This window comes from Salmo salar, chromosome 13, assembly GCF_965601325.2.
Source record: "Salmo salar chromosome 13, fSalSal1, whole genome shotgun sequence".
Taxonomy (NCBI): Eukaryota; Metazoa; Chordata; class Actinopteri; order Salmoniformes; family Salmonidae; genus Salmo; species Salmo salar.
In genome coordinates this window covers 89,425,102-89,449,363 of record NC_138303.1, presented here as the reverse complement: position 1 = coordinate 89,449,363, position 24,262 = coordinate 89,425,102, and the positions used below count along the sequence as shown (strand labels likewise).

The 24,262-nt window shown below is 46.0% G+C and overlaps 3 protein-coding genes and 1 long non-coding RNA gene across 7 annotated transcripts in view; 1 reads left to right on the top strand and 3 right to left on the bottom strand.

Moving 5' to 3' along the window:
- Positions 1 to 24,262, top strand: part of LOC106567758 (neurofibromin) — a 77,938-nt gene that overhangs the window by 40,543 nt on the left and 13,133 nt on the right. For 3 of the 4 annotated variants that reach the window (XM_045692333.2, XM_014137461.3, XM_014137465.3), the window contains exons 28-46: positions 1,824 to 1,927; positions 2,171 to 2,306; positions 2,591 to 2,653; positions 4,463 to 4,621; positions 4,740 to 4,837; positions 4,963 to 5,109; positions 5,342 to 5,488; positions 6,420 to 6,530; positions 15,719 to 16,151; positions 16,400 to 16,740; positions 16,899 to 17,101; positions 17,177 to 17,370; positions 18,989 to 19,129; positions 20,502 to 20,781; positions 21,009 to 21,223; positions 22,948 to 23,009; positions 23,239 to 23,380; positions 23,615 to 23,716; positions 24,122 to 24,262. In XM_045692333.2, coding sequence (XP_045548289.1) covers positions 1,824 to 1,927; positions 2,171 to 2,306; positions 2,591 to 2,653; positions 4,463 to 4,621; positions 4,740 to 4,837; positions 4,963 to 5,109; positions 5,342 to 5,488; positions 6,420 to 6,530; positions 15,719 to 16,151; positions 16,400 to 16,740; positions 16,899 to 17,101; positions 17,177 to 17,370; positions 18,989 to 19,129; positions 20,502 to 20,781; positions 21,009 to 21,223; positions 22,948 to 23,009; positions 23,239 to 23,380; positions 23,615 to 23,716; positions 24,122 to 24,262 — 3,219 coding nt within the window. The remainder of the gene's footprint in view (positions 1 to 1,823; positions 1,928 to 2,170; positions 2,307 to 2,590; positions 2,654 to 4,462; positions 4,622 to 4,739; positions 4,838 to 4,962; positions 5,110 to 5,341; positions 5,489 to 6,419; positions 6,531 to 15,718; positions 16,152 to 16,399; positions 16,741 to 16,898; positions 17,102 to 17,176; positions 17,371 to 18,988; positions 19,130 to 20,501; positions 20,782 to 21,008; positions 21,224 to 22,947; positions 23,010 to 23,238; positions 23,381 to 23,614; positions 23,717 to 24,121) is intronic. The other variant, XM_045692332.2, reaches the window with a different exon arrangement.
- Positions 6,581 to 7,526, bottom strand: LOC106567762 (uncharacterized). Its single transcript, XR_001320151.2, has 2 exons — positions 7,287 to 7,526; positions 6,581 to 7,013 (listed from the first exon to the last, which is right to left on the bottom strand). It is a non-coding gene; the product is annotated as an uncharacterized LOC106567762 (long non-coding RNA).
- LOC106567760 (oligodendrocyte-myelin glycoprotein-like) lies at positions 8,707 to 10,168 on the bottom strand. Its single transcript, XM_014137466.3, has one exon. It carries the CDS (start codon positions 10,078 to 10,080, stop codon positions 8,707 to 8,709), a length of 1,374 nt encoding a protein of 457 aa, XP_013992941.2. The 5' UTR covers positions 10,081 to 10,168.
- LOC106567761 (uncharacterized) lies at positions 12,110 to 14,785 on the bottom strand. The gene is made up of 2 exons (XM_014137467.3): positions 14,632 to 14,785; positions 12,110 to 13,675 (listed from the first exon to the last, which is right to left on the bottom strand). The coding sequence occupies exon 2, from the start codon at positions 13,669 to 13,671 to the stop codon at positions 12,814 to 12,816; it is 858 nt and encodes a 285-aa protein (XP_013992942.1). The 5' UTR covers positions 13,672 to 13,675; positions 14,632 to 14,785; the 3' UTR covers positions 12,110 to 12,813.

Here is a 24,262-nt window from a genome sequence, read left to right as displayed (position 1 = left end):
GTCGGGCCCTCATACCACCCTCATGGAGTCTGTTTCTGACCGTTTGAGCAGACGCATGCACATTTGTGGCCTGCTGGAGGTCATTTTGGCAGTGCTTCTCCTGCTTCTCCTTGCACAAAGGCGGAGGTAGCGGTCCTGCGCTGGGTTGTTGCCCTCCTACAAGTCTCCTGATGTACTGGCCTGTCTCCTGGTAGCACCTCCATGCTCTGGACACTACGCTGACAGACACAGCAAACCTTCTTGCCACAGCTCGCATTGATGTGCCATCCTGGATGAGCTGCACTACCTGAGCCTCTTGTGTGGGTTGTAGACTCCGTCTCATGCTACCACTAGAGTGAAAGCACCGCCAGCATTCAAAAGTGACCAAAACATCATCAGCCAGGAAGTATAGGAACTGAGAAGTGGTCTGTGGTCCCCACCTGCAGAACCACTCCTTTATTGGGGGTGTCTTGCTAATTGCCTATAATTTCCACCTGTTGTCTATTCCATCTGCACAACAGCATGTGAAATTTATTGTCAATCAGTGTTGCTTCCTAAGTGGACAGTTTGATTTCACAGAAGTGTGATTGACTTGGAGTTACATTGTGTTGTTTAAGTGTTCCCTTTATTTTTTTGAGCAGTGTAAATCAGCCAAGACCTCAGAAAAATAATTGTAGACCTCCACAAGTCTGGTTCATCCTTGGGGCAATTTCCAAACGCCTGAAGATACCACTTTCATCTGTACAAACAATAGTACGCAAGTATAAACACCGTGGGACCCCGCAGACATACCGCTCAGGAAGGAGACGTGTTCTGTCTGCTAGAGATGAACCTACTTTGATGCGAAAAGTGCAACTTAATCCCAGAACAACAGCAAAGGACCTTGTGAAGATGCTGGAGGAAACCGGTACAAAAGTATCTATATCCACAGTAAAACGAGTCCTAAATCGACATAACCTGAAAGGCCACTCAGCAAGGAAGAAGTCATTGCTCAAAAACCGCCAGACTACGGTTTGAAACTGCACATGGGGACAAAGATTGTGGTTTTTGAAGAAATGTCCTCTGGTCTGATGAAACAAAAATAGAACCGTTTGGCCGTAATGACCATCGTTATGTTTGGAGGAAAAAGGGGGAGGCTTGCAAGCCGAAGAACACCATCCCAACCGTGAAGCATGGGGGTGGCAGCATCATGTTATGGGGGTGTTTTGCTGCAGGAGGGACTGGTGCACTTCACAAAATAGATGGCATCATGAGGCAGGAAAATTATGTGGATATAATGAAGCAACATCTCGAGACATCAGTCAGGAAGTTAAAGCTTGGTCACAAATCGGTCTTCCAAATGGACAATGACCCCAAGCATACTTCCAAAGTTGTGGCAAAATGGCGTGTGCGAGCAAGGAGGCCTACAAACCTGACTCAGTTGCACCAGCTCTGTCAGGAGGAATAGGCCAAAATTCACCCAACTTATTGTGGGAAGCTTGTGGAAGGCTACCCAAAACGGTTGACCCAAGTTAAACAATTTAAAGGCAATGCTACCAAATACTAATTGAGTGTATGTAAACTTCTGACCCACTGGGAATGTGATGAAAGAAATAAAAGCTGAAATAAATCATTCTCAACTTTTATTCTGACATTTCACATCCTAACTGACCTAAGACAGGGCATTTTTTACTAGGGTTAAATGTCAGGAATTGTGAAAAACTGATTTTAAATGAATTTGGTTAAGGTGCATGTAAACTTCCGACTTCAACTGTATGTGCTCTTTGGCTTTCAAATAAGCATGGTGCCTGCTTTCTAAAATGTTTGTTTTGAGTTTGTGTATTCCCCCCCTCTGCTGTTTTCAGGTGTATGGGGCCACATACTTGCAGAAGCTTCTAGAGCCTCTACTCAGAGGGGTCATCACCGCCCCAGAGTGGCAGCTCATCAGCTTCGAGGTGGACCCCACCAGGTACCCTACCCCCTGACTCCCCTGACCCCACAGACACAACACATACACTCATTCACCCACTTTGTTTTCCAGTTGTACTATTTAAACCAAGGCAGCCCCCTCACTACCATCTTAGATTATTTATTTTTGCAACATGGAAGAAGAATTGTCCGACGCTCTGTTGCTGTCTCTGGTTTTGACTGGTTCTGTATCTCCTGCTGTGTCTGTGGTTGTAACTGGCTGGTTCCATGTCTCCGGCTGCAGGCTGGAGCAGAGTGAGATCCTGGAGGAGAACCAGAGGAACCTGCTGCAGATCACCAACCGCTTCTTTCTGGCCATCATCAACTCCTCCACAGAGTTCCCCCCTCAGCTGCGCAGTGTCTGTCACTGCCTGTTCCAGGTACATATTAGACTGCACACCTCAATTGCCAACTCCAACCCACTCCACAATCTGTAAACCCCCATCTTAACGGACAGGGTTCCATTTATTTGAAGATTTTAACTTTTTCTGCAATGGCCACCATAATGTTTTCAGGGTGGTTTTTATGAACTAGGTAAATGTACATCAAAAGGTAAGATTTGCACTTTTGTGCGGTGTCTATATGAATGTAGAAGTATTTGTGCAGTGCGTGTTTGTGGTGTGTGTTTGCCGTGACTTTTTTTGTGCCCATCTCTGTTCTGTAGGCAACTTGCCACTCTCTACTGAATAAAGCCACAGTTAAAGAGAAAAAGGAAAGCAAAAAAGCAGTAAGTTCAGAGAATGTTCTCCCGGGCCACTCTGTTGAAAGAAAGGGAAAGTCATTCACCCTCTTGCTGTTCTATCACCTTAAACTACTTTATACTCCCGCCCTCCTTACAATCCTCACCTGAAATCCCACTACTAATACTTTTACTTTCAAATGAGTTTATATGGATTTTAATGTATGCTCACCACAAACAAACTGGTGGCACTGGTGAAACTACAGTATTCCTATCCACTGCTGTTACTGGTGTGGGGTTGGTGTTGAAAGGAGTTTGGGGGTCGATGATAACAGGCTCATGTTGCAGATGGTCAAGGAGCACTTTGGCACATAGTTGTGCTGTGCGACTCAGGATCCTGGGATCCACTCCGCTTTTTTGAAAGCTCTCATGGAATTTGGAACCAACATACTGTCTTAATAGGGTGTTGGGCAAACACGAGCCACCAGAATAGCGTCAATGCACCTTGACATAGATTCTACAAGTGTCTGGAACTCTATTGGAGGGAAGCGACATTCTTTCGTGAGAATTTCCATCATTTGATGTTTTGTTGTTGTTGGTGGAAAACAATGTCTCAGGCACCGCTGCAGAATCTCCCAGAAGTGTTCAATTGGGTTGAGATCTGGTGACTTGACACACACACACACACACACACACACATATTTGTTTTACTCTCCTTGTGGGGACCAACACATTTATTCCTATTCAAAGTCCTGTTTTCCAGAACCCTTAACCTAACCCAGGGTTTCCCAGGCTCTTTACACTTCTTGTTGTTTCCCCTAGCACTACACAGCTGATTCAAATAATCCACTAATCATCAAGCTTTGATAATTTTGAATCAGCTCTATTGTGTTAGGGCAAGAAACTAAACGTGGTGTTGAAAGGAGTTTGGGGGTCGATGATAACAGGCTCATGTTGCAGATGGTCAAGGAGCACTTTGGCACATAGTTGTGCTGTGCTACTCAGGATCCTGGGATCCACTCCGCTTTTTTGAAAGTTTTCATGGAATGTGTAACTCTTGTAAAGTCCTAAGGTTTTCTCTGAAATTCATTACTAGCTAAGTTTCGCAGTGCAGAAATACCTCCACACCCTCAGTTCTCTATACTGCAATTACCGTATCTGAAATCTGCAACCTATTGTTGTGCATCCATCATAGGCTGATTTCATATTGGCATGATGGTCAAAATTGCTGGCGGTAAATATTCTGTGTTGATGGGACTGGGTAAGCTGTGGAGGCCTGGTAATTGGCTGACCTTTCAAAGCACTCTAATACTGCAGGTCATTAATGACAGCGTGTCTTATTCCAGCAGCAATGAAACAAGACTTTTCATGAGGTTGCATTATCTCACAGCCTAGTAATTCCACTGCTGCAATATCCCTTTTAAAACACACGTCTGTTACAACTGATACCATTTTAGTATGCGGACATGCAGAAAGTTTGATCAATTTAGGACATTGATTTAATTGAACATCGCCCAGTGTTTTTTTTCCAGAAGCGTACAGTATCACGTCTACCCTAGTAGTTAGGACTGGTCTAAGATTCTCTTCTCCCCCTTTTCAACATTCCCAGGTACCTTGCTTTCCTTTTAATCTCTTAACTCAGTTTTGAAGCGGGCCTAGCATTGTGAATGTGGTTTGGAGGTGATGATGTGGCCATCTTGTCCTCTAGACTGTGGAATACTTTGTCTCCCTCCCCACTCTCCGCCCTGCACTCTTTCTACCCCTCTATCTTCTCCAACCCATGCCCTCGCCTCCTCTCTCTCTCTAACAATGAATCATCCCCTGTTCTTACCATCCCTCTAACACCCTCATACACAGGTGGTCAGCCAGCGTTTCCCCCAGAACAGCATAGGGGCGGTGGGCAGTGCCATGTTCCTCCGTTTTATCAACCCTGCCATAGTGTCGCCCTATGAGGCAGGCATCCTGGATAAGAAACCTCCTCCCAGGATTGAGAGGGGCCTTAAGCTCATGTCCAAGGTAAGAGGACAGGATACCCAGAGCACATATATACAAAGCTGATATGTCTTAATAATATGCTATATTCTATTTGAGGATCTGGCCTTGTTGTTAACATGGTTTTAATGTTCTCTTACAGATCCAGCAGAGCATTGCCAACCATGTTGTATTCACCAAAGAGGAGCACATGAGGCCTTTTAATGACTTTGTCAAAAGCAACTTTGATGCAGCTAGAAGGTATGATAACAGAATGATCTCTTCCCTCTCTGAGAATGCATTGATATGTATTGGATGTTTTCACTGGATACTAATTACCCTTGCATGCGTCGCTAAATCTTGTTCCTTTGACCTATGTGATGTAGATTTTTCCTGGACATCGCATCTGACTGCCCTGCCAGTGACTCAGTCAACCACAGCCTGTCCTTCATCAGTGATGGCAACGTTCTGGCCCTGCACCGGCTGCTGTGGAACAACCAGGAAAAGATAGGACAGTACCTCTCTAGCAACAGGTGAGTGGGCAGAATGGAACATCTATGGCTTAGATGTTACAAGAGATAAGATGGTAAGATGTTTTACATAACCCAGATCTTTAGGATAAACAAATGCCCATCTCACAGGAGGCTTTGTTTGATATTATTGTACACCTCTGTACCTTCTGCATGTGGCAGATGTGTATCAGAGAGTAGACTGGATGTTATGGTAACCTCTGAATTTATTGCTAACTTTGTTGTTCTTCATCAGGGATCATAAGGCAGTGGGAAGACGGCCTTTTGACAAGATGGCCACCCTCCTGGCCTACCTGGGGCCCCCAGAGCACAAACCTGTGGCTGACACCCACTGGTCCAGCCTCAACCTCACCAGCTCCAAGTTCGAAGAGTTTATGACAAGGTACATACATCAAGTTACTATTAATTACATACAGGTAACTGCCCAAATAAAGGAAACACCAACATAGTGGCTTAATAGGGCATTGGGCCAGAACAGCTTCAATGCACATAGATTCTACAAGTGTCTGGAGCTCTATTGGTGGGATGTGGCACTGTTCTTCCTTGAGAAATTCCTTAAATTGTTGTTTTGTTGATGGAGGTGTAAAACGCTGTCTCAGGCGCCACTCTAGAATCTCCCATAATTGGGAGAAGATTGGGTTGAGATCTGGTGACTTGAGACGCGCGCACACACACACACACACACTTGTTTTACTATCCTTGTGGGGACCAGAACACACACACAACACACACTTTAAACCCACTATGCTCCTTTGAGACCCTTCTTTCAAAGTCACTGAGATCTCATCTTTTAGCCATGGTAGCACAAATAATGGCAATTTTTATACCCTAAGCATGGGATGTTAATTGCTTAATTTACTCAGGAACCACACCTGTGTGGAAGCACCTGCTTTCAATATTCACTGAGTGTACAAACATTAATAACACCATCCTAATATTGAGTTGCTCCCCCCTCCTTCTGCCCTCTGAACTAAGAAGGAATTAACAAGTGACATCAATAAGGGATCATAGCTTTCACCTCTCTGTCATGGAAAGAACAGGTGTTCCTAATGCGTTGTACACCCGGTGTACTTTGTATCCCTTATTTACTCAAGCATTTCCTTATTTACTCAAGCATTTCCTTATTTACTCAAGCATTTCCTTATTTACTCAAGCATTTCCTTATTTACTCAAGCATTTCCTTTATTTCAGCCGTTACCTGTAGATCTCACTGTCACAAAGCGGTCTCGTAAAACAGGATATGAAAGCATCTGAGGCAGAGGTTGTTTTAGTAGTACTCAAAGTATTTCCCTGTCTTGATCCTGCTCCCTCAGACACCAGGTACATGAGAAAGATGAGTTCAAAGCCCTGAAGACCCTCAACATCTTCTACCAGGCTGGCACCTCCAAGAACGGCAACCCTGTCTTCTACTACATCACACGCAGGTGAGGCCTGCAGACTGTCACATTTCAACAGAAAGTCACAAAACGCTGTATTCACTTTATCATGATGCATTTATTCAGAAACATAGTTGTTTTAACATGTGTGCTATATTTTATTTTAGTAGATAACAAAAGGTTTTTATAAAGTGTCCAATGAGTACAGGTCATCGTGGTCTTCCTTAGGGTGAGAATGTATGTAGTTAAAGAATAGTTGGACATCCCAGATTGAGGAAGTGCATGGTGAATACAGCTGCCTTGCTGCCATCAGAGAGTAGCTATCTGCTGCAGGAGAGTGGGGGACAGAGCCAGGAGCATGATGCCAAACCCCCACAGAGAGGAGAGTGGGAGATTGGAGTTGGTGCCGCTGCTCGTGGGAACGGTGCCGTTGGTTCCGATCGCAGTCCCGTGTTGAGCCAGCAAGAAAATGGCCATCGCAACCATTTGCAGCACACCACTACGAACATGCATTCTCTTTCTGTGGTCAAACTGCCAATGTAGACATAAGACAACCAACATGCCACAGTCACCAAGCATGCCAGGTAGAACAGCATTTTTTACTCTTTCATTTGTAAATCTAGTACATTTCTCATGAGCTGTTTCCGTATTAAAGCTGTATTGTATTAAGGTCACTGTACATTCTAAATAAGTTAATCTTAGTAAACTGATTTGATCGAAGAATGCCAGCAAATTGATCTCAAACATCTGACCAATTATAACAACAACGGGACCACCAACACCGTTCAAAGATCTGCCACTTACCTGTTATTATGAGGTACACCCTCTCAGCTTCAGTGGTGATGATTTGTGAAGAGCCAACAGTTTGGGAGGAGGTATTTTATTGCACCTGGCTAATGACATCATTATAGTTGACTGTAGGTATTGGCAACTCACCACAACGGGGGTGGCTGACGTTTCTGTTTAGCTGTACCCATGGAAAATCACTGAACTGTTTGTTTCCACGTCTCTAGCTGAGATCCACCCATCTACAGCCCATGAACATTCTCTCACTCTCTCTCACTCACACACACACAAGTATTTGTGGATGTGATTGAGTGATGTAGCCCGCTGTGGTACCAGTAGGAAACATAAAGGTACAGTATGGTGCCACCTGCTGCTGAGTCAAGGTCATAGTCTCTAAGTGTGTGTGTGTGTGTGTGTGTGTGTGTGTGTGTGTGTGTGTGTGTGTGTGTGTACAAATCCATCGATCACGTGGCACTATTCATTCCTCTGTGAAGACTCAATAGCGCTCTCATTGATGAACTCAAGTTGAATTGAAGGACGACCAGGGTGCTGCCATTAGCAACTCAATTATCCTTAACTTCTGTGTGAGATTTTAAAAGAATTGGTTCAAAGACCTACATCTGTATTAGAAGCAATTACTGGAACCATGTTTGTCTTCAAAACTTTTTTTATTTACACAAAGATTGACAACGAAGATTACAATTTTTCCGTTCACTATAATGGGGGATCCTATTTTCTGCTAACAATGCCTGCAGGCTGCTGAGGGGAGGACGGCTCATAAAAATGGCCAGAAAGGAGCAAATAGAATGGAAACCATGTGTTTGATGTATTTGATACCATTCCACCTATTCCACTCCAGTCATTACCTGCAGTACCATGGTCGGCCTCGAACTCCCGTGGCTTCAATGAGAGGGGGCAGTCATTCTCCCCTGGAAAGAACAGCTAGTTTTCAGCTTTTCTCTCCCCACTCAGACCACTCCCAGACAGTCCTAGCAAAATTCTTGCTTGAGAAATTGCTATTTGCTAAGAAGCTAATTTTGAACAATTTAATTGAAAACAATCACTCTAAGGTATTTAATTATTATCCAGAAATGATTTGATATTGAGATAAAAATGGCTGCTTTGGACCTTTTATGCAGATAGTGAGTACTAAAGTATTTGTTCAGTATCCCAATAATGATACTGTCCATACAGTGGTAGACTAGTAGTGTTAGTGTGCATGGTGTGAACATGGATTCTGCCTGTGCAAGTCATACAGTATATTGTTATTGATTAATGTAATGCAGAAGAGTTTGTTTGAGTAAGTGTCTTACAGTATTCAAAATGGAAAGAAAACAACAAAGTTGGTTTAATGATACTCATTTGTGTGTGTTTGTGCAGTTGTATGTCCAAAGTCTGACAAGGACATTACTCCAACTCCAGACATTTCCTTCAATTTTCAGAGGACATACCGGGTGTGAGTCAGGAAGAACCACAGGTTCAGTAGTAGTGGGAGTGTAGACCTGGGGGCTGGGCTGGTGTTGCGTACCGGGGAGCCACCCTGGTTAGGCCTCTTGACACTTCTGGTGCGGAGGGTGGCTGTTCTCCTTGTGATGGTAGAGGGGTTGTCAGTGGTATAGAAGCTGTCAGTAGTAAATGCAGTGTCTGTTAGGAAAGGGTTGTCTGTGCTTGTCAATCTGTTGTCTGTGTGGGACCTGTCAGTGGGCAGGGTGGAAATGGCTAGAGGGGTGGAGGTGAACGGGTATTGGTCTGTGAAGAGGTCGTGGTCCTCTGATCCACTGGGGCGTCCTGGGGCTCTCCTGTTGTGGAGCTGGGTGTTGAGCAGGGCAGACTCGGACAGGTACCAAGGCCACCTGGTGAGGGCCTCTGGAGGAGGAGGGTGGCTCTGCTCCTCCTGATTACCAGCAGCCAGGGGAGGCTGAGTGTAGGAGGCAAAGTGCCACCCTCCAGTCCTGTCCAGGGGATGCTCTCCACAGACAGAGTGAGTGTGGCAGGGGCAGCCCAGCACGCGGGTGGAGGTGTGCTTGAGCCAGGCCAGCAGGTGGGTGATGTTGGTCTTGTGCTCACAGGCCCAGGGGTTTTCCCCCAGGGAGAGGAGCCGCAGGCTGCCAAGCTGGCTGAAGGCCCCGGGGCCCACAGAGGAGAAGCGGTTGGAGTGTAGGTAGAAGGTGGTCAGCCTGAACAGCCGTGCCAGAGTGCCAGGCAGCATCTGCACCAGGGAGTTGTGGGAAAGATCCACGGTCTCCAGGCTGGCAGGCATGTTGGTAGGCACGGTCCAGAAGCGGTTGTGGCTGAGGTTGAGCAGGCGCAGGCTGGTCAGGGTGTTGTTGATGAACACGGCCCGTTCCAGCTTGTTATTGGACAGGTCGAGGACCCGCAGGTTCCACTGGTAGGCTGTGTCGTTCTTGTCCAGCAGATGGATGCGGTTGGCTGCAGTGTGGAGCTCCCACAGGGCTCTAGGCAGAGCGGTGGGCAGGCGGACCAGCCTGTTGTGGGACAGGTCCAGGGTGCGGAGGTGGACGAAGGTACTCAGCTGGCCATCCAGGTCGTGGATGCGGTTGTGAGACAGGTTGAGGGAGTGCAGGTTGTGCTGCAGGTCCAGGGGCAGCGTCCTCAGGCCCCTCCAGGAACAGTCCACCTCCCTGTGGCTGTGGTTACAGGTGCACATAGGGGGGCAGACAGCCAGGGCCTGGAGACCCAGCAGCATCAACAGCCATAGCACGGCCACACAGTGGGGAGGGACACTGGGGGGCATCAGTAGCACACGCCTTGAAACACAGGGGAAACGCCAGGATAAATTAGTTCGAAACATGATAGCAAGCCCACTATTAGCTAGGCTACATATCAAAGCAGTAACATGTCTTAGTAAAAACGCTTCTAGTCCACATAGATATTAGACAAAGAGCACGGTGAATGAGATGCAGATTGAGACTATCCTCTGCACCAGTAGTGGAGGAGAGGCTGTGTTACTGCAGTGAGCTGTGCTGAACACACTGGAGACAACGGTTAAGATCTCATTCTCTCCCGTTCTGCTCCACCCTCGCCCTCTTTCTCCCCCATGGAGGCTCCCTAACATCTGGCTCACGACCTCCATAAATATGCAGGTATAGTTATCAAGCGGCATGTGTAGATATATACTCGTCACAGTGCTGCAGATGTGCCTTCTCCAGCATGCTTATGCATACAATAGAGTATGTGAGTAGGGTTTAAATGTTTGGCGTTAACCCCTGCAGTCAGTCCTATTTATTTAGGAAGGGAGTTCCCCCAACCTCCCTAGCAACAGACTAGTGGGCAGTGTGATGCTTTGACTCGAATGGCTTGTAGTCTGTTTTGAAGAGGATTTTCTGATTGGCTTGGGCTATTAGTCTGTAGAGGATACCTTTTAGAAGATGGTTGTACATCACTAGAGATGTGACTTCCCTGCTGTCCCATTTCACTGATGTTAATTAGCCTGTTCGATATATAGCCCAATCAGTGAGTGTCAGCTATTGAGCAGGGAGTTGTTCCTACTAGAACGGGCTGAATAGATTGGTTTGTTAATGACTAAGGAGAGGACTGGGACACCGGCCAGTCCCGCAGCAAGCGGAGTCAGAGAAATGATGCACAGGGAGCAGTGCAAAGATTCAATTACTGTAGCACCATAGTCATGTATGTTTGTGTGTGCATTGTTGCTTTCTTGTCTTGGATTCCATGGGGGGGTGTCTCGTGTGTGTGTGTGTGTGTGTGTGTGTGTGAGAGAGAGAGAATAGACACACTCACCTTTTCCTCATCTTTGCATTCCAGTCACTTCTCTCCTCTCTATGGTCCTCAGCCCAAGGCTGCTTTCTATCCTCTGTCTCCTAAAACTCTGGACTGGCAGCTGCTTTGCTCAAGAGGGATTTTCTGGGGTTTGATGTTTTTTTTTGCTCGTTCACTGTTTTTAACGCCCTCTTGCTTTTCCTTTGCTACCTTCTGAGCCTGTTCTGTTCCCCCTGGTTTTATCCTTGATCCCTCTTGTTTTCCTCTGGAGGATGGACCATTTAAGAGTATATGTCTCTTAGTCTGCCCTTTTAGGTCCAGTGATGCAGGTAGCATTAAACGGGATAAGCTCATACTGCTTGAGCATCCACTGCAGGCTCTGCATTAACACTGGGAGAGTGTGTGTGTGTGTGTTAGGGAGGGAGTTAGAGGGGAAAGTGGGAGGGGTGTAGGAGAGGAGTAGGGATGCAGTGCAGAGCAGCCAGTAGCTACTGATGACGAGGAGCGAGGGGGGGGGGGGCTGACTCCAATGTTTCATAATCACTATCATTCAAAGACATGTCTTCAATCTCTCTCTCTCCCAACATTATCCTCTTTCCACGTATCTGGATTTAGCTAGGACTGTCGATGAAAATCCACTGACTCAATGCACCACGGAAGGGAATTTATTTTCTGGCACAAAGATGTTCTTCATATTTTGCTATAATAGTTATGTACGTATTGCAGTAATGGATTGCCCCTGTACGTATTGCAGTAATGGATAACATTTGATTTTGGTTTGAAATTGTTAGTAGTCAGTATTATGCCCTCTTCACGGACAACCCGTTTTAGACTTGACATGCAGTAAATCCACACGTTCGTCATGTTGTCAGCCATAAGTAGATGAATAAATATCTGACAAAGAGGCTGGGAACATAAAACGGATGTGGTGTTATGCTACTTTGTTGTAGTTCCCCTCTCTGGTCAGTGAAAACAGGTGGTACTGCCCCACAGACACACTGCTTACTAATGCCCAGCCTCTCTCTCCCTCTCTCTGTAATTAATCCACATGCACACTCGCACGCAATTAGCTGTCTCTCAGACACACTGTAGCAGAGAAACACTCAGGAAGTGAACTAATTCTTTATTGTTACAAAGGCTTGGAAACGGAAGGGCAGATAAAGCTAGAGCAGAAACATTTGAACTCTTCTTTACTGTGTCGAAAAGACCAAGGAAGTGATGTTGACTTGTAGGAAAACATTGTGAGAGTGTTTCTGGAAGAGGTTTGTGGCTTAAAAACAGTTCCTTTAAATTGTCTTAAGCTGATACTACAGTTTAGTGCTGGTTGGTTCTGTTTTGTAATTTTGCAGAATTTAGAATGTCTAAAAATGGAGAAGTGAGGGAAATGTCAGATGAATTGTGACAACAAGCAAGCTGTGATACAACCACTAGACAAAACAGGAGTCATTTCCTCTTATCAGTGACACTGATGATGGCTATACATTTTACACAAAAAATACAAATTCATACAAATATTAAACATTCACATGATATTCAACTTCTTGTGGTACATTCATTTGTATAGACATGATCATAATGGTAATTATTTCATAAGTTTTGAATGAGAATGCAAGCTTAAAATACAAAACCACACAATCACTCTAAGCAAACACTCAGTGTAAAAGCAAATCTCTTTACAGCATGCCAATAGAAGCTGTTGTATAAAACTGTGCTGTTCCCATCAGTATGCAGCTGAGGACAGTTTGGCCAGTGGTTTGAGCTTGTTTCTGGTCCAAGGTCTGAGGAGGAGGTCACCATGTGAGAGCCCTCACCCCACCACCACAACAACGTCGCTAGAGGCTTGTGATTGGGGAGAGACTGCTGTGGCGGTGGGGTCAGAGGGCTCTGCAGGCTGTTTGGTGGTGGTAGTGACTGGGCTCCCCTGGCTTGGGTTTGCAGCTGCTGCCACCCCATTTTCCGTGGCTTCCTTCTTCTCTTCCTTCTTGGGTGTGTCTTTCGCCATCTCATGTTTCCCTTGCCCCTTGTCGGTCTTGCCGTTCTCCCCCTCCTGGGTCTGTTTGAGCTCTGCCATCATCAGGCTGGTCTCACTGGGCTCAGAGTCAGGCTTCTCCTTGGTCCTCTGGCCAGTGCCCCAGTACCCAGTACCACTCACCAGGTCTACGTTGCTGCGGGTGGGGCGGCTGCTGATGCGGGGCTGGCGCTTCAGGTGGCACACCTGGCATGACAGCACCACGGTGGAGACTAGCAGGATGGTACACAGGACCACCAGGCCACCTGTCACCATCAGCAGGATGGTGGCCACCTCCTTATCCAACAGACAGCTGGGGCAGGGGCTGGACGTGGGGCTGGTTTGGGCTTTAAGTGGAGGGTAGGCACTAGGTTTGGTGTTGGCTCTGGATGGTGTGTTGTTGGTGTTCACTGGGCTATTGGTTCCAGATGTTTCTCTGGTGTTGAGTGTAGCTGGCGTTGTTAAATCTGACTGAAAATATGTTGAACTGTTAAATTGTGTAGTTCCAGAAGGTCCCATGGCTGCGTTAGGGTTAGCCCCAGCTCCCTTTTCAGTTGTGAAGCTTTTATCAAAAGTCATTTTACCGTCATTAGCAAGTACTGATGTTCCCACGAGTACCACACAGTACAGCAAGAGGCAGACCCGGGAGCCATTCATATTTCTATGGGAAAAGGGGGGAAAAAGAGATCATAGTGAGGTTTACTGGTGACCCTCAGTAAGTATTATAGCATCTCAAGTTCTGCTTTTTCTTACACATTGAGTTCCTTTGTGGTTTCATGTGTGAGTGTCAGTTTCCATACCGTCTGTCATTTGATCAGCAGTCTGAGATCTGAGTGACAATGATGATTGGTATTAAGCTGAGATTGAAAATATCTTGATTAATTGAATTAGCTTTCTTGTTAAACCATTTATTAATTTGTTTTGCCCAGAATGCATTTGAGAGTTGATGATCAATATTCACTTCCAATTTACACCAGTATATAATTAATTTTTTTGAAATATAAAAAACTGCCTTTGCTGAACAATTCATTAAATGGCCACCTGGACTGTTTGCATTGACCACCCCTTTGTTTTTCTACTGCTGCTACTTCTGTTTATTATCTATGCATAGTCACTTTACCCTTACCTACATGTACAAATTACCTTGACTAACCTGTACCCCGCACATTGACTCAGTACAGGTACCCTCTGTATATAGCCTCATTTATTGTTTTTATTGTGTTACTTAAAAAAAAAAAAAAAAAACATTTAGTAAATATTTTCTTAACTCTATTTTCTTAACTGCATTGTTGTTTTAAGGGCTTGTAAGTAAGCATTTCACGGTAAGGTCTACACCTTTTGTATTCGGCGCATGTGACAAATACAATTTTATTTCATTGTGCAATTTTGATCTCCCAGAAATGTAAATCAAGCGATTCTGGTCAATATAAACTGGAATTTATTATGTATGTGTATGATGTACAAAATCTCAAGACTGAATCTCCTTATAGTTAAGATCTCAAAATGATACACTACAACAAAAACACTTCCCTCAGGGATGCTTATCCTTCAGTTCAACACAGTACCCTCCACCCTGTGAAGGTAGACTATTTTCTTGAATATGTTGATATCACTTACCTTGATGGAGTTGACCAGTCTGTGTGTAGTACTTCCTAACACAAGAGAGTCCAGGCAGAGATTCAAGAAGCCCAGCCGTATGTGTGACCAGTTTTAGAAACGAGAAATGCCTATGAGAAGAGAGGTGTGAAAGACGCCATCGGCGTCAGCATGCTCATTCAGTAATGACCAGTTTCCTGTTCCTCTCTCACTTCTCCTTTGCTGATTTATTTGAAGCTAGTTACTTGATTTCCTGTGCGACGTTTAGCTTGGTCACTCAGAGGGGTAGCACTATGGCACTCTCCGTGGGTTTGGAAGAAAGCGGATGTTTCCATTTTTCAGGGATCCAATATTTTCAACCAAATTTCTGTTTCCCCTGAAAAACAGATGTGGGCACAACGCTCAGGTGTCTTTTTACGCCTACTATGTTAGGTTAGCACTATGGTACAGTAGTACTATGGTTAGCACTATGGTACAGTAGTACTATGGTTAGCACTATGGTACAGTAGTACTATGGTTAGCACTATGGTACAGTAGTACTATGGTTAGCACTATGGTACAGTAGTACTATGGTTAGCACTATGGTACAGTAGTACTATGGTTAGCACTATGGTACAGTAGTACTATGGTTAGCACTATGGTACAGTAGTACTATGGTTAGCACTATGGTACAGTAGTACTATGGTTAGCACTATGGTACACGAGTACTATGGCTAGCACTATGGTACACGAGTACTATGGCTAGCACTACGGTGCACTACAACAGTAGTACTATGGTTAGCACTATGGTTAGTACTATGGTTAGCACTATGGTACAGTAGTACTATGGTTAGCACTATGGTTAGCACTATGGTACAGTAGTACTATGGTTAGCACTATGGTTAACACACAACAACATGTGGGGGGGTTGAGAGGAAGTGAAAACATGCTGGCTGACTGCTTATTAGCCCACACTGTCAGTGTGTAATTTTCCAACTGAGTCAAGTGTTGAACTGTAACTCAATCAGGTTGGCATGACTCACACACATTTCCTGTCCCCTGCACCCTATTCAATTTACAAGGACTTAAAAATGCTTATGTGATGTCCCTTTCTTCCTCACCCTCCCAGATTTAAGACTGGCCAGATCAATGGTGATCTCCTCATCTATCACGTGCTGCTGACCCTGAAGCCCTACTATGCCAAGCCCTATGAGATCGTTGTGGACCTGACCCACGCCGGACCCAGCAACCGCTTCAAGACCGACTTCCTGTCCAAGTGGTTCGTGGTGTTCCCGGGCTTCGCCTACGAGAACGTGGCTGCCATCTACATCTACAACTGCAACACGTGGGTGAGGGAGTACACCAAGTACCACGAGAGACTGCTGACAGGCCTGAAGGGGAGCAAGAAGCTGCTGTTCATTGACTCCCCGGCGCGGCTAGCGGAGCACGTGGAGCCTGACCAGCAGAAGCTGCCTGCGGCCACGCTAGCCCTGGAGGAAGACCTCAAGGTGTTCCACAACGCCCTCAAACTGGCCCACAAGGATACCAAGGTCTCCATCAAGGTTAGGACATGAGGGAGTCAGTAGATTCAGAATGCAATGTGTTTCCTACATATTCTTGGGGCTGTGGGACATAATTGAAAGTAAGTCAGACACAGACAAAAATGACAGGAATGGCTGAGACAGATTGAATCCTTGTCCCCAGGAGGCATATGTGGTCAGGAGTGTCAATGTTTTTGAACAATGTTACCATTTTGTGTGCCAGCTAGCATAGTAACTCCCTCTCAATATCTCTGTGTTTCTGTACCCAGGTGGGTTCCACAGCGGTCCAGGTGACGTCAGCAGAGCGGACCCGGGTCCTGGGCCAGTCGGTCTTCCTGAACGACATCTACTACGCCTCGGAGATCGAGGAGATCTGCCTGGTGGACGAGAACCAGTTCACCCTGACCATTGCCAACCAAGGCACACCGCTCACCTTCATGCACCAGGAGTGTGAGGCCATCGTCCACTCCATCATCCACATCAGGACGCGCTGGGAGCTGTCCCAGCCAGACTCCATCCCCCAGCACACCAAGATCAGGCCCAAAGATGTGCCAGGCACCCTGCTCAACATTGCCCTGCTCAACCTGGGCAGCTCTGACCCCAGCCTCAGGTCAGACACAGCTGAGGAAAATAGTCATACATGTTTAGATTCTGGTGGGACTATGAGAGCTGACAGTCTTCTTAGGGATATTTGAATCATACATGGATTATGCTTACTAGTGACCTTTTTCTTCTCCTTCCCTCTCTCTCTCTGTCTGCTGTGTGCAGGTCTGCAGCCTACAACCTGCTGTGTGCCTTAACCTGCACCTTCAACCTGAAGATAGAAGGCCAGCTGCTGGAGACCTCAGGGCTGTGTATCCCTGCTAACAACACGCTTTTCATAGTGTCCATCAGCAAGACGCTGGCCGCCAACGAACCACACCTCACCCTGGAGTTCCTGGAGGAGTGCATCTCTGGCTTCAGCAAATCCAGTCAGTATCCTTGTTCCTGCCCTCCACACACACACACATACGCACACGTTGTAACATCCTCTCTGATGTGTGTAGGTATTGAGCTGAAGCACCTGTGTCTGGAGTACATGACCCCCTGGCTGCTCAACCTGGTGAGGTTCTGTAAGCACAACGACGACGCCAAGCGCCAGCGGGTCACTGCCATCCTGGACAAGCTCATCACCATGACCATCAACGAGAAGCAGATGTACCCCTCTATCCAGGCTAAGATCTGGGGTAGTCTGGGACAGGTAGGGATCTCTCTTCTCTGCTCTCAGTGTGGGTGTTGGCCCATGTATCAGCCAACCAGTATATTGGATGTTATTGGGGCCATACAGTACTCCATCCATCAGCCCAGTCTGCTGTTATTGAGGCCATACAGTACTCCATCCATCAGCCCAGTCTGCTGTTATTGAGACCATACAGTACTCCCTCCATCAGCCCAGTCTGCTGTTATTGAGGCCATACAGTACTCCATCCATCAGCCCAGTCTGCTGTTATTGAGGCCATACAGTACTCCATCCATCAGCCCAGTCTGCTGTTATTGAGGCCATACAGTACTCCATCCATCAGCCCAGTCTGCTGTTATTGAGGCCATACAGTACTCCATCCATCAGCCCAGTCTGCTGTTATTGAGGCCATACAGTACTCCATCCATCAGCCCAGTCTGCTGTTATTGAGGCCATACAGTACTCCATCCATCAGCCCAGTCTGCTGTTATTGAGGCCATACAGTACTCCATCCATCAGCCCAGTCTGCTGTTATTGAGACCATACAGTACTCCCTCCATCAGCCCAGTCTGCTGTTATTGAGGCCATACAGTACTCCATCCATCAGCCCAGTCTGCTGTTATTGAGGCCATACAGTACTCCATCCATCAGCCCAGTCTGCTGTTATTGAGGCCATACAGTACTCCATCCATCAGCCCAGTCTGCTGTTATTGAGGCCATACAGTACTCCATCCATCAGCCCAGTCTGCTGTTATTGAGGCCATACAGTACTCCATCCATCAGCCCAGTCTGCTGTTATTGAGGCCATACAGTACTCCATCCATCAGCCCAGTCTGCTGTTATTGAGGCCATACAGTACTCCATCCATCAGCCCAGTCTGCTGTTATTGAGGCCATACAGTACTCCATCCATCAGCCCAGTCTGCTGTTATTGAGGCCATACAGTACTCCATCCATCAGCCCAGTCTGCTGTTATTGAGGCCATACAGTACTCCATCCATCAGCCCAGTCTGCTGTTATTGAGGCCATACAGTACTCCATCCATCAGCCCAGTCTGCTGTTATTGAGACCATACAGTACTCCATCCATCAGCCCAGTCTGCTGTTATTGAGGCCATACAGTACTCCATCCATCAGCCCAGTCTGCTGTTATTGAGACCATACAGTACTCCATCCATCAGCCCAGTCTGCTGTTATTGAGGCCATACAGTACTCCATCCATCAGCCCAGTCTGCTGTTATTGAGGCCATACAGTACTCCATCCATCAGCCCTGTCTGCTGTTGGCTTTATTTTACTGCTGATTTAGGATCTGGGAAATGGCTGAAGGATTCAGTGGACTCACTGTTCAGGATGTTATAGAGGCCTTAACAGATATTATGAGTGTTTATCCCCATATGTAGGTATTACAAATAACTATCTTTGTCAGCGTCCCTGTACTTTTCAGATCTCAACCAGTTATCATGCTAGCCACGTGAAAATCATATGTTTGCGTGTTAGTGTAGAGCGGGAAGTTGTGGGCTGACTGAAAAAGATGCTGGCATTCTGAAATAGAAATTACTTGAGACAAATACGCTAGTTAGTAATGGAGGGGAATTTATTTAGTCTCTGAGCTGAGGTCCTGTTGTATCCTTGTTCTGTAGATAACTGACCTGCTGGACGTGGTGTTGGACAGCTTCATCAAGACCAGCGCTACAGGAGGTCTGGGATCCATCAAGGCTGAGGTGATGGCCGACACGGCTGTGGCTCTGGCCTCAGGGAACGTCAAGTTGGTGTCCAGCAAGGTGAGCAACACACACACCTCAGGAATGACCACTGTGGCTATTCCCTTCACAGGTTGAACCCTTCACAGGCTATTCCCTTCACAGGTTGATTCTGTGACTTGAGTCTAGACAAGAATATCTGCTGCAAGCATCAATACAGATCCTCTACAGATGAATAAATGATTTCTGGATGTCCGTTTTCCTATCAAATGCCATGAAAAGTCTGTTCTGTGCATTCCTTATACTTCTTTATGGCAAGTTGTGATCTTGTAATCTCACTGAATTAATAGTAGCTAATACAGTATTTAATGTTATAGATGACATTACATATTGTTACAGATTAGGATTTGTACTCCTACAGTATGAATGAAGCCTGTTTTTAAATCTCACAAACTGCACATGCAGGCAGACACATTTCCAAGTGTCTACCCTGGCACGCTGACATTGAACAACTCTTCGTTGTCATGACCACAGTACCTCTCAACAACAGTGCTGTTTGTGTCACAACTATTTCTGTCATTTGGTGGTCTGCGATATTTATCATTTCCTTTTGACTGTTGAGCTGATTTCTCAGAAAGAAAGAGGGAGTTTAATGTATTGCCCAATTAAGTACTCTTGCCAGGTCGCAGTTGTAAATGAGAACTTGTTCTGAACTGGCCTACCTGGTTAAATAAAGATGAAATAATAGCCAAAAAAAGTACAATGCTGATCATGTGATCTAGTGCCAGGAAGAGTATAGCCTCTGAATACAAAGGCCAGTCTGTGTCGGGGTGACGTCACTAGCGGTTCTGGGGGGGTGCCAGTGCCCCTGTGACAACAATTTTGGACCCCCTTGTGGCCCCCCCTAAATGTGCAGTATGAAATAATTTTTACAGAACAAATTTTTGCTATCGTTCTTTTTTTACATCCGTTATTAGACAGTGGCAACGGTGATGATTATGAACATGGTCTTTTGCCTGCTAATCCCTGCAATGCAGAAGAAAGCGATATGACAACAATAACGTGTAATGTAACTGGCCCCTCTAACAGTACAACTGCCCCCCCCCCCCCCCCCTTGTTGAAATGGTCTCTTTTCTCTTCTATCTATTCTCGTATGCCAAGGCAAAACGCTAGACACACGTTTAGATATTGTGATTTCACAATTGATAAACACCAGACTGGGATATAAAGCATTACTTGATGCATTCCCAGTTCTGTCTGTAACCTTTAAAAACAGGAGGGATAAGGGATCTTCCCAGAGATGCTAGGTGACATGAGAGTCCTGAGTCATTATTATATTTTTCCCTTGGGTGGAAGGTAGAGATAATAGATAGGATGTAAAATTTGGTAACGTACCCGACCTTTGATGTAACCTTAACCCCGACCCGTGTCCCGACCCGTGTCTGTCTGGTAGGTGATCATCCGCATGTGTAAGATCATCGATAAGACGTGTCTGTCTCCCACGCCCACCCTGGAGCAGCACCTGATGTGGGATGACATCGCCATCCTGGCCCGTTACATGCTCATGCTGTCCTTCAACAACTCTCTGGACGTGGCCACTCACCTGCCCTACCTGTTCCACGTGGTCACTCTGCTGGTGGCCACTGGACCCCTGTCCCTACGAGCCTCCACACACGGCCTGGTCATCAACATTATCCACTCCCTCTGTACCTGCTCCCAGCTCAACTTCAGCGGTGAGGAAGCCACACACACACACACACACACACAGCACCCTGGCTGTAGACTGAGGACACAGACAGAAAAAGGGAGAAGTGAACATGATTAAAAGGCAGAGGGTTGATCAGTGTTGTGTTGATTCAGTGTTTTGAAAGCAGTTGGATAGCTACAGATGTTTTTTCTTGATGTATAGCCTTGCTGAGACTCAGTGATAACTATTCCCATGTGTGTTTCTCTCTTCCAGAGGAGACCAAGCAGGTCCTGAGGCTGAGCCTGACAGAGTTCTCCCTGCCTAAGTTCTACCTGCTGTTCGGCATCAGTAAGGTCAAGTCTGCTGCGGTCATCGCTTTCCGCTCCAGCTACCGCGACCGCTCCTTCTCCCCCGGGTCCTACGAGAGGGAGACCTTCGCCCTCTCCTCCCTGGAGACTGTCACTGAGGCCCTGCTGGAGATCATGGAGGTCAGGAGATCACCCCACTGACATAATCACTTATCATTACATCATCACTCTAGCATGACACTACTGTCTGTACTGGTTTAGATGTCCAGTGAACACTAACCAAATTCAATATTATACTTGCCTTCACACAAATCCAGTCTAGAATTTCAAAGTTGTTTTAATAAAGATCTGTTTTTCATACAGTACCAGTCAAAAGTTTGGACACACCTACTCATTCCAGGGTTTTTCTTTATTTGTACTATTTTCTACATTGTAGAATAATAGTGAAGACCTCAAAACTATGAAATAACACATATGGAATCATGTAGTAACCAAACAATTCTTAAACAAATCTAAATATATTTTATATTTGAGATTCTTCAAAGTAGCCACCCTTTGCCTTGATGACAGCTCTGCACACTATTGACATTCTCTCAACCAGCTTCGTGAGGTAGTCACCTGGAATGCATGTCAATTAACAGGTGTGCGTTGTTAAAAGTTAATTTGTGGAATTTCTTTCCTTCAAGAACTTTGAAAGTTTCTTCAAGTGCAGTCGCAAAAACCATCAAGCACTATGATGAAACTGGCTCTCATGAGGACTGCCACAGGAAAGGAAGACACAGTTACCTCTGCTGCAGAGGATAAGTTCATTAGAGTTAACTGCACCTGAGATTGCAGCCCAAATAAATGCTTCTCAGATTTCAAGTAACAGACACATCTCAACATCAACTGTTCAGAGGAGACTCCGTGAATCAGACCTTCATGGTCGAATTTCTGCAAAGAAACCACTACTAAAGGACACCAATAATAAGAAGAGACTTGTTTGGGCCAAGAAACACGAGCAATGGACATTAGACCCATGGAAATCTATCCTTTGGTCTGATGAGTCCAAATGTGAGATTTTTGGTTCCAACCGCCGTGTCTTTGTGAGACGCAGAGTAGGTGAACAGATGATCTCAGCATGTATGGTTCCCACCGTGAAGCATGGAGGAGGAGGTGTGATGGTGTAGGGGTGCTTTTCTGGTGACACTGTTGGTGATTTATTTAGAATTCAAGGCACACTTAACCAGCATGGCTACAACAGCATTCTGCAGTGATACGCCATTCAATCTGGTTTGCGCTTAGTGGGACTATCATTCGTTTTTCAACAGGACAATGACCCAACACACCTCCAGGCTGTGTAAGGTTAATTTGACCAAGGAGAGTGATGGATTGCTGCATCAGATGACCTGGTCTCCACAATCACACAACCTCAACCCAGTTGAGATGATTTTGGATGGTTGGACCGCAGAGTGAAGGACCGTCCGGGATTGGGAGTCCCGTAGGGCGGCGCACAATTGGCCGTCATTGTAAATAAGAATTTGTTCTTAACTGACTTGCCTAGTTAAATAAAGGTAAAAAATAAATAAGTAGCTATGAAGTGCTCAGCATATGTGGGAACTCCTTCAAGACTCTTGGAAAAGCATTCCTCGTGAAGCTGGTTGAGAGAATGTCAGGAGTGTGTAAAGCTGTCATCAAGGCAAAGGGTGGCTACTTTGAAGAATCTAAAATATATTTATATTTGTTTAACACTTTTGGTTACTACATGATTCAATATGTGCTATTTCATGGTTTTGATGTCTTCACTATTATTCTACAATATAGAAAATAGTCAAAATAAAGAAAAACCCTTGAGTGAGTAAGTGTGTCCGAACTTTTAACTGGTACTGTATATGCTCATAATTGTGTTTCCCCTCCTCCACAAGGCCTGTATGAGGGACATTCCTAGCTGTAAGTGGCTGGACCAGTGGACAGAGTTGGCTCAGAGGTATGGTAAACTCACACCACCATTTCCCCTCTTCTAACTAACACTGACTCAGTGGAGCCAACCACACTGTCTGCTCTGAATCAATTACCTGATGCTTAGCTTACACATTTTTTGATGTCAGAGCAAAGTAAAGAGGCTTCAGACAACTTCATTGGCTTTTATAAGGCACGCGTGTGAATGGATTGTATTCATCATTCCCTCTTCTCTCCCTTTCCCTTCCCTCCTTTAGGTTTGCGTTCCAGTACAACCCGTCCCTGCAGCCCAGAGCCCTGGTGGTGTTTGGCTGCATCAGTAAGAGGGTGACCCACGGCCAGATCAAACAGATCATCAGGATCCTCAGCAAGGCCAGCCCCCTGCTCAGCATAGACCGGGTCTGTGTCCCATCACTCTGCCCTGCTGCTCGCTACGTCATATTATACCCAGATTTAGGACATCTCATGGAAACCACTTCCTGAATGACTGTAGTATCTTGTCACATGTAGTGTATCTTGTACTGTGTAGTTGAACGGTGTCTGATCCTGTCTGATCCTGTCTGTTGAAAGGGTCTGTGTTTGTATAACCTGTGCTGCTCAGACTGAACTGACCTGCTGTCTTGGGTCCCATAGGGTCTGGAGAGCTGTCTAAAGGGACCTGATAACTACAACAGCCAGGTGTTGATAGAAGCTACAGTCATTGCTCTCACCAAGCTACAGCCGCTCCTCAACAAGGTACACACAAACACACAGATGGCGACTCTCAAAGGCTAATTTAAGAGATGTGCTAAATGTTCTGGTGAGCTAACTTCCTCGTGTGTGCCCGCCTGCGAACCACATTCTATTGAGTATAACCCACACGTTTGAAGCAGACTGACCAAGAGGAGGGAAGTTATTTTCGCCCTGGCCTGTATGTGGTGAATTGGCTGCTGAGCGACAATGGATGTTGGCAGTAAATGGTAATGTGAGACTCGCTCTGACTGCAAGTGTGTTTGTTGGCCCTCCACGGCTCGCCTATGCACGAGGCCCTATGTTTGTGTGTTTGTTTGTGTGTGTGTGTGCGTGTGTTGGATGGTGATTATGTGTGTGTTGGACAGTAGTGGTGGTGAGAGTAAATAACAGCCTGTGTTTTTCCTTCAGGACTCCCCCATGCACAAGGCTCTGTTCTGGGTGGCCGTGGCTGTGCTCCAGCTGGACGAGGTCAATCTCTACTCTGCCGGCACCGCTCTGCTGGAGCAGAACCTCCACACACTGGACAGCCTCAGGGTCTTCAACGACAAG

Coding starts and splice junctions, on each gene's coding strand:
- LOC106567761 (XM_014137467.3), bottom strand. CDS start 13,671: ATGAATGGCTCCCGGGTCTGCCTCTTGCTGTACTGTGTGGTACTCGTG.
- LOC106567760 (XM_014137466.3), bottom strand. CDS start 10,080: ATGTTTCGAACTAATTTATCCTGGCGTTTCCCCTGTGTTTCAAGGCGT.